The sequence below is a fragment of the Equus caballus genome, chromosome 8 (assembly GCF_041296265.1).
Source record: "Equus caballus isolate H_3958 breed thoroughbred chromosome 8, TB-T2T, whole genome shotgun sequence".
In the NCBI taxonomy this organism is placed as follows: Eukaryota; Metazoa; Chordata; class Mammalia; order Perissodactyla; family Equidae; genus Equus; species Equus caballus.
In genome coordinates, this window is record NC_091691.1 from 84,861,962 (window position 1) to 84,875,887 (window position 13,926).

Genomic DNA, 13,926 nt, shown 5'->3' on the forward strand with positions numbered 1-13,926 from the left:
CCCCATAGCTCCTTTTAATACTGATATATATTGTGATGGTCAATTTTATGTGTCAATTTGGCTAGGCCACAGTACCCAGATCTTTGGTCAAACATTATTCTAGATGTTTCTGTGAAGGTATTTTTTTAGATGAGATTAACATTTAAATCAGTAGACTTTGCATGAAGCAGATTACCCTCCAAAATGTGGGTGGGCCTCATCCAATCAGCTGAAGGCCTTAATAGAAAAACACTGACCTACCCTGCAGAAGGAATTCTGCCAGCAGACTGCCTTTGGACTCGAACTGCAACATCAGCTCTTCTTGGGTCTCCAGCCTACCCTACAGAGTTTGGACTTGCCTGCCTCTATAATCACATGACTGAATTGCTTAAAATAAATCTTTGTATACATGTGTTTATATATACACACACCTATATCTATTTATCCACATACATACAGCCTATCGGTTCTGTTTCTCTGGAGAACTCACATGTTTCTGTTTATCTTCCTGGACCAGAAGGCATATTCCACAAGAACAGGGTTTCATACTATCACTACTCTACTCTTGGCCCTCAACAAATTTTTACTGAATGAAGTGCACAAGGATTTCAGATTGGAAAGCATGCTATTAAAGGAAATAAGCAGGGTGACAAGAGTCAATGGACAGGGAGAAAATTTCCTTCTTGTACTGGGTTGAATAGTGTCCCCCCAAAATTCCTACCTACCTAGAACCTCAGAATGTGACCTTATTTGGAAATTGGATCTGTACAGATACAGTTAAACTGAGATGAGGTCATGCTGGATTAGGGTGGGCTCTCATCCAATAAGTAGGGTCTTTGTAAGAAAAGACAGACACAGAACACACAGAGGGGAGATTACCGTGTGAAGACATGGAGACACAGACACAGAGGTAGAGTGGCATGTGACGTTGGAGGCAAGCAGCACCAAGGATGGCCGGCAACCAATGGAAACCGAAGAGAGGCATGGGATGGCTTCTGCCTCAGAGCTTCGAGAAGGTACCAACCCTACTGACACCTCTTGGACTTCCAGCTTCCAGAACTGTGAGGAAATAAAATGTCCGTTGTGGATGCCCCCTTGTTGTGCTCCTTTGCCACGGCAGCAGGAGGGACCCACACACCCCTCTTCCTCACGTCTCTCCCAGTCCCCCAGAACCCTGCAGTCCACTGCAGTTGTCCCCACATACCCTTGAAGAGTTACCTTTTCCTCATGGACCTCCCCAGCGGCTGAGTGCAGCTGCCACTTGTAACCGGGTATCTAGATGTGAGCAGGTGGTAAAAATCTGCACACACAGTTGAGGGTGTTTCAAAAACACAGTGAGCTTTTCCAAAACTTTAGCATCCTGGTTGGAAGAAACCAGCCTCAAATTCTGCTGGGAATTGAGACCGGAGCACATGAGGTTACCATCCAATCACACAAATGGGATGTCCAAAGGAACGAGGAGTGTTCATCCTCATTCCATCAAAGCTGGAGGGAACCCAGCGTTTGGTTCATTAAGCTGCTTTTTAAATTAAGACGACTGGAAAAACTATACATGAAGTGGTCTCCCAGATTTCTATCGACTGCTGTGTCACCCAGGGGATTCGTGATGCTTTGCCCTTCAAAGGTCTTGTGTGGCTCTGGGGCGACCGGCCGCGGGGGGGCTTCACGCGGGTGTGACTTTGGGAAGGAGCGCACGGGGAGCGGAGGGTGGCTCCTCCTGGCACGAGCTGTCATTGGCTCCTGCAGCACTTTTCCTTCACAGCACTTATCACAGTTTGTAATTGCATATTTATGTGATTAATGTATTTTGCCTGGAAGGATTCCTGTCTGTTTTGCCAAAAATCCCTTGGAGGATGGGGATTTTGACATTTTTGCTCCCCATCGTGTCTGCAGTGCATAGCACAGTGTGCAGCTTACAAGCATGTGATAAATATTTGCTAAAGGAAAGTGGGATGTATACATATGGGTTAACCTCCAGACGCTAAAGGCACCCTGCTAGAGTGCGAAAAATCTTAGAGGCATCCTCCTTTTTATTGTATGACTCTGCCTCCCGTATGGCCCAACCGATGAAAATTCCCTTCCTCTCGTGTTCACACAGAGGACTTTGGCTACCAACTCATCAACTCCTCGGGCTTCCTCCCCGCAGCTCTATTTAACTTTTTTAGGTAGTCAACTTTTTTTTCCCCTCCAAAAGAAACTTTATGCAGAATTCTAATCTGAAACCATTTGAAAACTGAGTTGCTTGTGGTGCAGTGGGTACCAGGTGGAACCCTCACAGGCCTCCCCTTCGTGAGCTCCGAAGGCGCCTCCAATGATCCTTAGAGAGTTCTTGGTTTGGAAACCCCATCCTGAGGGTTGCAGAGGATCCCCCCAACTGGGCACTTGGGCCTCTGAGACTGCGATTCAGTGGAACATGGGCCTTCAGACCTTGACTCAGACTCAAATATTGGGGCCACACTTGGCCCCAGGAAGTGGTCTACCCAGAATGCAGGTTCTGGATCTTAATCAAAATCTCTCTCTCCATCTCCTTATATTCATCTTGTGAAAAGACAACTTGTGCCACAGGACTGGGTGTCAGGACAAAATACAGGACAACCACATATAAAAAATAACTTTGTTATTAAGCATATTATAATCTTATCAAAAGTACTTCATAGTGTCACATCCATGACTATTTGAATACTAGTTCAGCCGTTACATGGACCTGTTATCAATAACGAACGTAGCTACTGAAGGATATGACTAGTCACTGGCAAATAAAAACAGCCACAACACATGAAATTCCCCAAGGCACTTGCTCTGGGGATCTCATAAAGAATACTGAGGTCCCTGGGGGATGTGTAAAAGGGTCTTTTTTTCTATGAGTCCCTAAAGCAGTTAAGATTTGTTGAAGGAGCCCGTGAAGTTCAACATTTTATTCAACAACAACGGTCACGGTTTTTTCTTTTTCTCAAATGGAAAGTTATTTTTTGATTTGTTGTGAAACATACATGCTGACTGTGCCAGGAAAAATTTCATCTATTTCCCTGAATTCATTATTAATAGCTTTAGATGGCTCTGTTCTACTAATTGTTTGGCCTGGATTCCTGCAAATAATTTTCCTTTTCAGGAAGGTTATCTGAAAGATGTAAGGTTGCACAATGAGGCTGCTGTCTCTCTCTGTGACAGGCTGCAGTGGGGGAAGAGAGGGAGAAGGTGACACCAGAGTATGATGAGGGATCTGTTGTCAACCCAAGGAGATGCCTGGCACCTAGCCATGGTGAATATCTTCCCTTGCATGCCTGGATACAGGGCTCACAGGGCCAACAGTAGTTATGAACCCTGGAAAGGCAGCATGACCAGACCAGGGTGCCCTTTGCCTGGTGTTTGGTGGGGCAACCCCTCCGCTCCCCATGCCAGTGTGCATCTATTATTTACCTGCGTGGCTATGGACACACTTGTCTGAGTTTATACAGTAGAAATTACGTCGGTTGGTCGATTCATTCTGTGGCAGGTGTCGAAATTATCTCAGGAGAGAGAAGACAGCATTCCCTTTGTAGCTCCGTACCCTTTGGCACAGTAAAACTTAGAATTTCTCCCTCTGGATTGGGAAGGGAGGAGGCATTTTCCTAAATTAAAATGCATGCCCTCCCGACACTACTTTCCACAGCAGACTTTTCTTCCCACTGCTTTCCAAAGACAGGAGCAACCCAGTAAGTCCTCTTCTAAGTTCTGCTTACCAGGGTACAAAAAAATGCACGTCCATATTTCTGCTAAATGGTTGAGGAGGTGTCCAAAGATCTTTTTCCCCAGGAAACATGAAGAGGTTTTGCAAAACTATATATAGCAAATTTCACACCCCAAAATGGCGTTTCTGTTAGGTTTTGAGCATAAGTTTTGTTTAGACAGTGAATCTTTAGTTTTTTTATCAATAACTAAAAGATACATTAGGAACAACAGTGCCTTCTTACGTCTTATCTTTGAAAAATATAATCTGGGCATACAGAGTACATATTTAGTCCTGTGGTAGTAGTCCAAGTTTTGAAAATATGATGAATAATTATTTTACAAATTGATCTGCTTTAGCAGACCGAGATAAAATACAAATTATTGTGTGTTTTGCTGTCAAATATTTAGAATAGTCTCAGAAATCCCAGATATTACTACCTTTAATTCATTCTGTTAATATATTACCCTAGCCTCTGGCCAAACGTGCAGTTTAGTTGCATTTTATGAGCATTTGACAATAAAGAAGATGATTATTTTTCTAAATACAGTTCACTGTTAAGAAATAAAATTCATTTAAAAAAAATCAAAGGCAGATCTAATCATTTCTCATACAGCCTGTACGTTTTTTTTTTTTTTTTTTTTTTAGCATTCATCCATTCACACCCTTTAAATACTGCCTTCCACAAGCAGGCGAACATTAAATATATTCCAGATGGGAATTGACAGTTTCTCAGTTCATCTCTTCCTGAAGCTGTGGTCGGCGAGGCCTTCTGCTGTGATGACTAGATTCTGGAGAGACTGGAGGGGCAGGAAGGATGCTAGAAAACCAGCATTGGGAAAGTGTTTGCTTTCAGCTCTAACATTTTGGTGGACAGACACTGGGGATTTTGCATGAGGAAGAAATAGTGTGGTAAAGTGTTGGTGAAAAACAGTCACGGATGATTGTCTGGAGTCCTGGGTTTCTAACCTGATGGGAACGTGGGAAGCAAGGCTGTTGTCACTTGAGATTCACAAACAGAAGCTCTTCCCGTCACTGTGAAGCAAGCAGATTGAAAGTGGCGTACAAACCCAACAGTGGTTCTCTTTAAAAAATGATGCAGGCTAAGGAGATAGAAAAAGAAAACTAAACACAAACTTCCCAGAGATATAGGGGGAAATTGCAGGATGGGAAATGGGAACCCTAACATGAGCAAACAGGAGTTGTGACAACGATCATTTGTGAAGCCCAATACAAGGGTGAAGATCCCTGAACAGGTAGATAAACAGCCATTCTGATGTCAAATGAGAAAGTGGACTTGAAGAAACCTGTAAGCTGCTCATTAAAACCAAGAGGTTCCCCAACAATATGACAAAGGAGCAGACGCTCCTGCTGGTCTCTGGAACACTCACTCTCAATCTCGCTCCTGTGTCTGTGGATCCAGAGAAAGCCTTTTCCAGAACATGCTTCCCTCTGGGACCCAGGGGTGTTGAGTAAACACTGGTTCGGTGGGAGGTTTGGGAAGATACCCCTTTCCCGATTGCTTCCCACTGTTGCTGAAGGGAAATCCAGGAGAAGTCCTGAAAGAACTAGAATGTGGACTAAATTATGGAAACTAAGGAAAAATGGGAATAACGGGAAGGAAATTTCTGCCAAACAAGGAAAACTTGGTTTTTCCCTCCCCATCCAAGAGAACTTTCAATAGTGTATGATTCTCTATGATGGCAAGCTTGGCTGGCCCCACACAAGGACTTCTAATTCCCAAGGAGCAAATTTACCTGCCTCTGCTGATTCAGTGGGGTCCCTGCTCCCGGCTCACCAAGAACCCAAGCCAGCAACCTCCTTCCAGCCCGGAGCTCCACTGTACACCGTTCAACCTGGATCACGGGCTAACGGCACCTTCTGGGTGCCCGGTCACGGCCTGGCCATTCTGCACCTCTCCCTAAGGGTCAGCCACTCTTAGTTAACAATAGTCTGTGCTTTACAGACCAAGACTGCTCACTTGATCAAAGAGCTTTAAAATATCCTGGCAAACCAGGAGCCCATTGTTCTAATGTGAATCAGGGCACTGTATCCACTTATTTTGTTTTGAAAAGAGGATTTATTCCGATAGCCAGAATAACTTTCCTTATAGATAAGCATGGCAAGAGCCTTAATAGGCATATTTGAATTTTAAAATGTGGCAACCTATATGACAGAAATATATGACTGTAATCTTCCTCTATCTTCTCTAATCTCCACCTCTTCTTTTCTCCTTTCTTTAATCAAAATTGGGAAACACAGTTGGACAAAAGGATAGAATATTTAAAATCTATTGGGTTGACAAGGAAAAAGAATTACCCACCAAAGTAAATATACATCGTGGTCTCCCCCTTTTAATTGAAGAGGCTTCATTGTGATACTGAAGAGTAATAATCTACTTTGGACACATATCTATTTTTCTTTTATAAGCAAACTCATATTTTCTTAGAGCTCCCCTTGCCATTTTCCCCTTTTGATATTCTGCCAAATTTTAAGACACTGCGAGACACTTAATTCAGAAATCCAGAAGTTCCTGACAAAAAAAGGAGTAAAAGACCAGTTCCAATGTAGACCACCCCACCTGGCTCTCAGCAGGAAGCATGCACATCAGTCCTTCACTCCCTCCTGTTTTTAGTGGGTGTGGCAGGGGACTCTGATGATAGTATTTGGAAGAAGAGAAGCAGAGAGAAGGCGGGAAAAGAGTAAAGAAATAAAAATCTATCTTTTCTGGGTCTCCAGTGGTGTCTGCTTTTTTCTTTAGACGATCTAACTGCAGGTGGAAACACTCTTCTCTCCTCTTCCTTTGGCACGAAGATGCTGGGATGTGCTAAGGGTAAAGGTCTCCGGGGGCTCCCAAGTCTCTTGTCTCAGTTCTTCTCGGGTAGTCGTCTCCAGAGCCGAAGCCCATGGCTTCTGGATAGCTGGAAGATCCCTGAGGTGAAGGGAACTCCTCAGCAGAAGAGTGAGTCCGGTGCCCGAACACCTTTTCCTGCAGCTCCGCGATGTCATTGCGGATGTCAGCCAGCATAAGCAGCAGGAAGTCGAAAGAACCAGGGGGTCCCTGTGCACATGAGAGGAATCAAAACCAGGACACCACAGACTCAACTCTCTGCTGAGTGATGGCTTCCATAGGCCCCATGATTTGCTGGTTGCGCAGCTTGCTGGCAATTATTTAGTTGATAGCTCTGTGTCCCAAACAGAGTAAACATAGGGACTACTGGAGTAGCCTGGGGGATTCCTAAGACTGCCTTCTAATTCCCTCCTCTCTCCTAGGAGCTTCAGTGACATATTCACCTCTCTTCCCCCCAATTCTAGGCTATGTCAAATCTGGTAGAATGAAAGACTATGAGAATGACCCTTCTAAAGTAACTTTCCAAAGAAACCTGGAAAAGACTCATGAAGGCCACAGAGTAGTTGTTAAGAGGTTGGGTTTCTGTTGGGTTTGAATCTCAACTGACTAGCTGTGTGGTCTCAGGCAAGTTAATTAATTTCTTTGGGTTTTGGTTCCCATTCTGTAAAATGGGGATATAACAGTTTCAGTTTCATAGAGTTCACAGCTGAAGATTCAAGTGAGTTGATACATGTACAGGGCTTAGAGCACGATAAATACTCAAAAATGTTATCTGTTATTTTCTTTAAGTGAAATCATTAAAATGTTTATAAGCATGGCTGACTATAACTGCAACTTAAATGAAGTTGAAAGTATGTTATAAAGGCATCCATTCCTCATTGACCAGGAAAGGTCCAAGCAGAGGTTTCCTAATTTTTCTATTGATTGAACACCTTTTATCATTATATAGTACTTATCAAGCCTTAATTTCTAGGTAGTACTGTGTGGGGCATGGTAATATAATGTGTGAACATGCATGTTCCGGGTTTGTTAGTAACCTGTAGTAAAATCTTTACCACCACCTCCTCCCCGCCAGTCCCCACCCTCTGTTGCTGTGGCTACCACCTTAGAAACAGCAGCGTACATCTGCAAAGCACTTAGTGATGTACAGTATTTTGACGTCATTTGACCCTCACAGTAACCACCTGAGTGTGGCAGATCAGATTCCACTTGGCACTGCACAGGTGAGGAATGGATGCCCCAAAATGCTAAGTGACACAGCCACAATCAGAGAGCCAACAGGTGGAAGAGTTGAGATGGGAACCCAGACCTCCTACCTCCAAGGCCAAGGCTCTGTGTCTTCCTTCAGAAATTACACTGACTTCTTCCAAAGCAATGGCGTTGTCGGAATTTTCTGTGGTTTTGAGTACTACTAATGTTCATTTTTAATCTCCCAGATGCCACACATGTACCCAACTAATTTCTTCTCAGCGGTCCCAAGTGGCCCTGCACGTCTCTGCATTTTTTGGAGGGGATGGTCATCTGACTCGCTAGGGTTATAGTAGCGGCTACATTCTGAAATGTTCAGAGTTATGACTTAACCCCATAGATTTCTTTTCTAGTCCTTTCAGATGTGTTATGACATACCTGGAAACAGACTCATGGCATACTAGGGTTTTGAATCTTAGGAGAAGACATTCCAAATAAAGATTAGCCATGATAAAAGAAAAAACAACAGAAAACAAGTTTTCAAAATAAATCCCAATGAGCTGCTAAAGGTCTCCATGACTTCTGTTTGGGCAGGCTGAGTGATGGCTGGAAGGGGCTGGCTTTTGCTAATAAGACAAATTTACAGGCTCATCAGGGTGGCATCCCTGAGAACGTTCCCACTGGGGAGGCAGGACAGACGGCGCTACTTACTGGAGACCCTCTGGGTCCAGGCGCTCCTCTCTCCCCCTAAAAGCAGAAAGGTTGGGTTAGCCTTCTGGACCACGTGGATGCTGCCACCAGTCTCTATTTAGACATCACCATAACCATCTCCCTGCATGAAACAACAAATATTTTCTATCGGAAACAAATGTAAGCTTGAAGCTGGATGCAGGGACCACTTATTTCAACAGATCTGCTTGGGTAAATAAACTCTCATTCTCATTTCCCCTGAGGCCACATATTTTCAAGCCAGATCTGACAAGAGGAATGCCTGTATTTCCAGGCAGCGTGTGGAATGACTTAGAAGCTTACTAAAGTAACTTACACTGACTTCTTTATGATGTAAGCAGCAGGCAGCTCTCAAAGCAAAACCTCCCACTTGCACAGAACGGAACTTCTCCTGTTCTTGACTTAAACATATCAAAGAAATGGGGACACACACAAAATAGCCCTACGAAAGAACACTTCCTAAAGAGAAAAACACGTACTAATATTACAACACAGAGGCTTATTTAAAATTTAAAAGGTACTCTTTCTTAGGAGTGGTTTTGGTTGTTTTTGTTATTACGGTAGTTGCATATTTTAAGAAAATTGTTTTTTAGATTTTCTTCCAAGCTTTGGGTATTCCAAGCTTTGAGTATTCATATCTCAATTTTGCCACATGCAAAATGGGGACAGTAAACAGTGCCTGAGCTTCACTTGATGCCTGCACAAAAGATCAAAATTAAGCAGCTGTAGGCTTTTAAGGAGCCCCTCTTCAGACTTACCTTAGAACCATCTCTTCCTGGTGCACCTGGTGGACCCTACAAGACAAAGATCTAGTTTAACAGAAGGAAAAAGCATGGGATGAGAACATGCTTTCCCCAACACCATTAAGTGCATCTTTGGTAAAATACTGACCACAGGGCCCCTCCGGCCTTGTTTAATGTGGGACAGATCAGGAGATGGTCCCATGGGTCCCATTGAGCCCCGTGGGCCAGGCTGCCCAGGAGGGCCTGGCACGCCGGGGAAGCCTGGGCTGCCCTTTGGTCCTGGTGAGCCTGTAAGCAAAGAACACCTCATTAGCTCCACATCCCATGAGAATGACAAGGGGCTCTGGCTGACAAGAGTCTGTGAGCCCCTTGCAGCCATTTCTGTTTGCGCTCTGCCCTTTGCCCTCTGACATCTCCACTGAGATGTCCCACAGGCATTTTAAATTTAACATGATCAAAAATTGACTTCCCCATCCTCCTCTCCTTTCAAGGACCACCAGTAACCCATCCACTCAGTCCAGAAACTTGAGAGTCTTCCTACAGATTTCCCTGTTTCCACAACCTCCTTATCCAATCAGTGACCAGGCCTATACATTTTGCCTCTTTAACGTCTCATAACTGTCTGCTCCTCTGTATCCCCTTGATCACAGGAAGGTGGTGGCTAATACAGCTGGATAGTGTTCAGAGCGTGCTTTCAGCAACAGAGAGACCTACGTCTGAACTTTGGACAAGTTGCCTGACCTCTTTGAACCTTAGTTTTTCATCTGTAATCTGGGTTAATAAAAATCTACCTTACAGAGTGGTTCTGAGTATTAAATGAGAGTTTAGATACACACACACCTCTCTCACTATCTCACACATGGAAGAACTAAAAACAAACTCTGCCAGGCCTTCTTTTTATTGACCTCAACTCTTGCTTCACAGCTGGGCCCTCTGTTTTCCACCACTCTTGTTTGCCCCTCACCTGTTCTTCACTATTCTATATGAATGTTATTTCTAAAACAAGTCTTATGGTGGAACTTTCCTACTTTCAACCCTTTGGTGCAAAAGTCTCAAGCCATTGGGATGGGGCAGCAAACTCTCCTGCAGGACCCAAATATCCACTACTACTGGGGTTGGGGCAGGAAACTCTCTCCTGTTCAACATCTGCCATGGCCACAAAGCAGAACTGGGCTGCCACAGTGGGGAGAAGATCTCACCTCAAAGTCCACGTGCACAGGTCATGCTGGGGACTGAGCTGGACCAGAGAACTGAAAATTTCCCCCCTCCCCCAACTCTACCGTAGAGTAAGAAGTAACAGCAGTCTACCACTGGAGGAAGAGCAAGAACGTGGAGGGAGAACCCCTCTGTGGCGGAGGGGTGTAGGGGCTGCCAAAAGCTGAGAACCACTGAGAAAAAACCATCAGCACCCAAGGCCTCCACTAAGCATGTAGTAACAGTACTTGATCATCGGAGGAATTTGAAAATTTGAAGACTGTGGAACACTGGAGGTAAAGATAGTAACAATCAATCCAAACCCAGCTCAAGGACTCATTAGATTGACTCAATTCTCCATGCCAGTGGCCTGATAAAAGAAGAGGACACCCATCTCCAGGAATAATTACTATGTACCCCAGTCTCTACTCTTCCTCTACAAACGATACCTGGCCTTCAATCAAAAATTTGGGGGCACAAAAGGAGTAAAAGAAAACAAAAATAATGAAAAAAAAAAAAACCATGCACACAAAACAAACAGCCCCCATTGTCAAGAGAGAGAGCAATCAATAGAATCGGACTCAGAGGTGCCCCAGATGTTAGGATTATCATACAGCGACTTTAAAATAACGATGATTACTATGTTAAAGATGTTAGCGGAAAAGACAGCTTGCTGGAACAGATGGGGAATTTCAGCAGAGAGACGGAAACTAGAGAAAAAAAGTCAAATGGAAATGCTGGAAAGAAAAAACACAATTATCAGAGACGAAAAATTTCTCTGCTAGGCTTATCAGCAGACTGGTCACAGCTGAGGAAGTAATCAGTGAACTTAAAGATAAGTCAATAGAAGTTATCCAAAATGAAACACAAAGAGAAAAAAGAGGGGGAAAAAAGCAAAACTGAGCATCCAAGAGAGGCGGGACAACATCAAACAGTCTAAGATACAAGTAGATGGAGTCTGAGGAAAAGAAGTAGAACGGCCTGCAGTGGGCCCCTTGGCACACAGAATAAAGTTCACACTCCTCAGCCTGGTGCACTAGGTCATTCCTGCTCCCTCTCTGGGCGTTGTTTTACCCCACTGCCGCCTTCCTAATCACCTCTTAGCCCCCATTCTCGAGAATAAACCACGCTACAGTGCACCACCCAGCCTAGATTCTTCTTCCCTCCTTTTCTGCTTTGCCTCCACCCTCATCTAATCACCATAGACCACATTTCTCCAAAAACATCTTGGCACTCCCTTCCCCATAAGAGAATTAACAGCTTACTTCATTGTGCACCATTATATGTATAGTATAATGTGTGCATATGTGTAATAGACAGATACATCTGTCAATATTAGATGTATAGATGCACACATGTACATATAGATATCTCTCTATACACAAACACATATACACATGTACAGACACACTCTGTACATGGATATATATACCCTGTTTATGTATATTATTATCCCCTGAATTTCCTAACAGTGAAAAATGGTGAGATTTCATATAAAAACAGAAGTTTCTGGCTTCTGTTTGAAAACAGGAAGAACTAAAATGTGGACCTCTCTCTTCCCACTGGCACAATCACCAGAGCTCTATGTAGGGCTGCCCTTTAAATGGGGCCACATGCTCTTGGGTTTAGTTCAATTCTCCTTACTCCCTGTTGCTCAAGCCCAGCTCCCTTCATTCATCTATGCTACCTGCCTGGTCCATGTAGACATTGAGGGTTTAAAAAATTTTTTTTAAATTCTTTTCAGAGGCCTAAATTGACAGAGCACTGGGAAATACTGAGTTTAAGAATAAGCAATATGACTGTTTTTGTGCCTGCTTGTAATAATCGTTTGTATGTATGCCAGAATTTGGTTGTACCAACCATCATGGGGGTTGATGGCGAAGAGATCTATAGGTCTCATCTACCTTTAACCACAGACATGGAGGGTTGTCAACAGCCACTTTGGCTGGGGCTGGGCTTGTGGTGGGGTTGGGGTATCCCCTCACTTCTGTATATCTCAGCTACACAGTGAGGGAATACCTCGCTGGCTCCACAGGGATTGTGGCTGCTAAGCGGTGGGGTGCAGCTTAGTGCAGACTCCAGCATGTTCACCTCTGCATTAGGCCTCGAACATCAGCGGTAGAGATGAGGTAAAAGAGAGTGGGCACTTTGGGAGTATTTTTTAAAAAATTGTGGTAAACAACATATAAACAACATAACATAAAAGTTACCATCTTAACCATGTTTAAATGTAGTTTAGCAGTGTTAAGTACATTCACACGGTTGTGCGACAGAGCTCTAGAACTTTCTCATCACGCAAAACTGAAACTCTATACCTACTGAAAAACTACTCCTCATCTCCCCCTCCCCCAGCTCCTGGCAACCACCATTCTCCTTTCTGTATGTATGAATCTGACTACCTTAGATACCTCATGCAAGTAGAATCATACAGCCTTTGTCTTTTTGTGGCTGGCTTATTTCACTAAGCATAATGTCCTCAAGTTTCACCCATATTACAGAATGAAACAGGATTTTCTTCTTTTTTAAGGCTGAATAATATTCCACTGCGTGTATATACCACGTTTCATTTGTCCATTTATCCATTGATGGACACTGGGGTTGCTTCCACCTCTTGGCAGTTGTGAATAGTGCTGCTATGAATATGGGTATGCAAACATCTCTTCAAGATCCTGCTTTTAATTCTTCTGATATCTACCAAGAAGTGGGATTCCTGGATCACGTGTTAGTTCCATTTTTAATTTTCTGAGGAACCTTCATACTCTTTTCCCTTGTGGCAGCACCATTTTATATTCCCACCAACAGCACATAAAGATTCCAATTTCTCCATATCTTCACCCACACTTGTTATTTTCAGTTTTTTGATAGTGGCAGGTCTAATGGGTGTGAAGTGTTATCTCACAAGTTTTGATTTGCACTTCTCTATGATTAGCGACGTTCAGCATCTTTTCATGTGCTTATTGGCTATTTGAATAGTATTATTGGAGAAATGTCCATTCAAGTCCTTTGTTCACTTTTAAATTGAGTTATTTGATTTTTTTGTTGTTGAATTATGGAGTTCTTTTTATATTCTGGACACTAACCCCTTTTCAGATACATGATTTGCAAATATTTTTTCCCATTCTGTAGACTGCCTTTCACTCTGTTGACTGTACCCTTTTATGTAGAAAAGATTTAAAGTTTTATACAATCCTATTTGTCTATTTTTGCTTTTGTCATCTGTGCTTTTGGTGTCATATCTAAGAAATCATTGCCAAATTCAATGTCATGAATGTTTTCGCCTAGAAGTTTCATAGTTTCAGGTCTTATATTTAAGCTGATTTTTGTATCTGGTGTAAGGTAGGGTCCAACTTCATTCTTTTGCACATGGAAGGATATTGGTTTTAACCCGTTTTAGACTGCCAACTCTGAGAGTGTGTGGGGTGTGTCTTAATTGTCAGCACACTCTCAGAGTCCCAGGTACATAGCAGGCTGCTTAGTAAATGTTTCATGTCAAATGACTGCACTGAAGAGGCTGGGCTGATTGTTGTGCTGTAATT

General features: G+C 43.3%; 1 protein-coding gene across 3 annotated transcripts in view; it reads right to left on the reverse strand.

The window, feature by feature from the left end:
* Positions 1-2,579: 2,579 nt before the first annotated feature.
* The window catches only part of CCBE1 (collagen and calcium binding EGF domains 1), a 237,942-nt gene continuing 226,595 nt past the window's right edge, over positions 2,580-13,926 (reverse strand). Inside the window, exons 8-11 of one of the 3 annotated variants that reach the window (XM_023647906.2) lie at positions 9,345-9,484; positions 9,212-9,247; positions 8,436-8,471; positions 2,580-6,746 (exon numbers count right to left, since the gene is read on the reverse strand). In XM_023647906.2, coding sequence (XP_023503674.1) covers positions 6,513-6,746; positions 8,436-8,471; positions 9,212-9,247; positions 9,345-9,484 — 446 coding nt within the window. In that variant the 3' untranslated portion in view covers positions 2,580-6,512. The remainder of the gene's footprint in view (positions 6,747-8,435; positions 8,472-9,211; positions 9,248-9,344; positions 9,485-13,926) is intronic. The other 2 variants (XM_070275804.1, XM_023647907.2) reach the window with 2 other exon arrangements.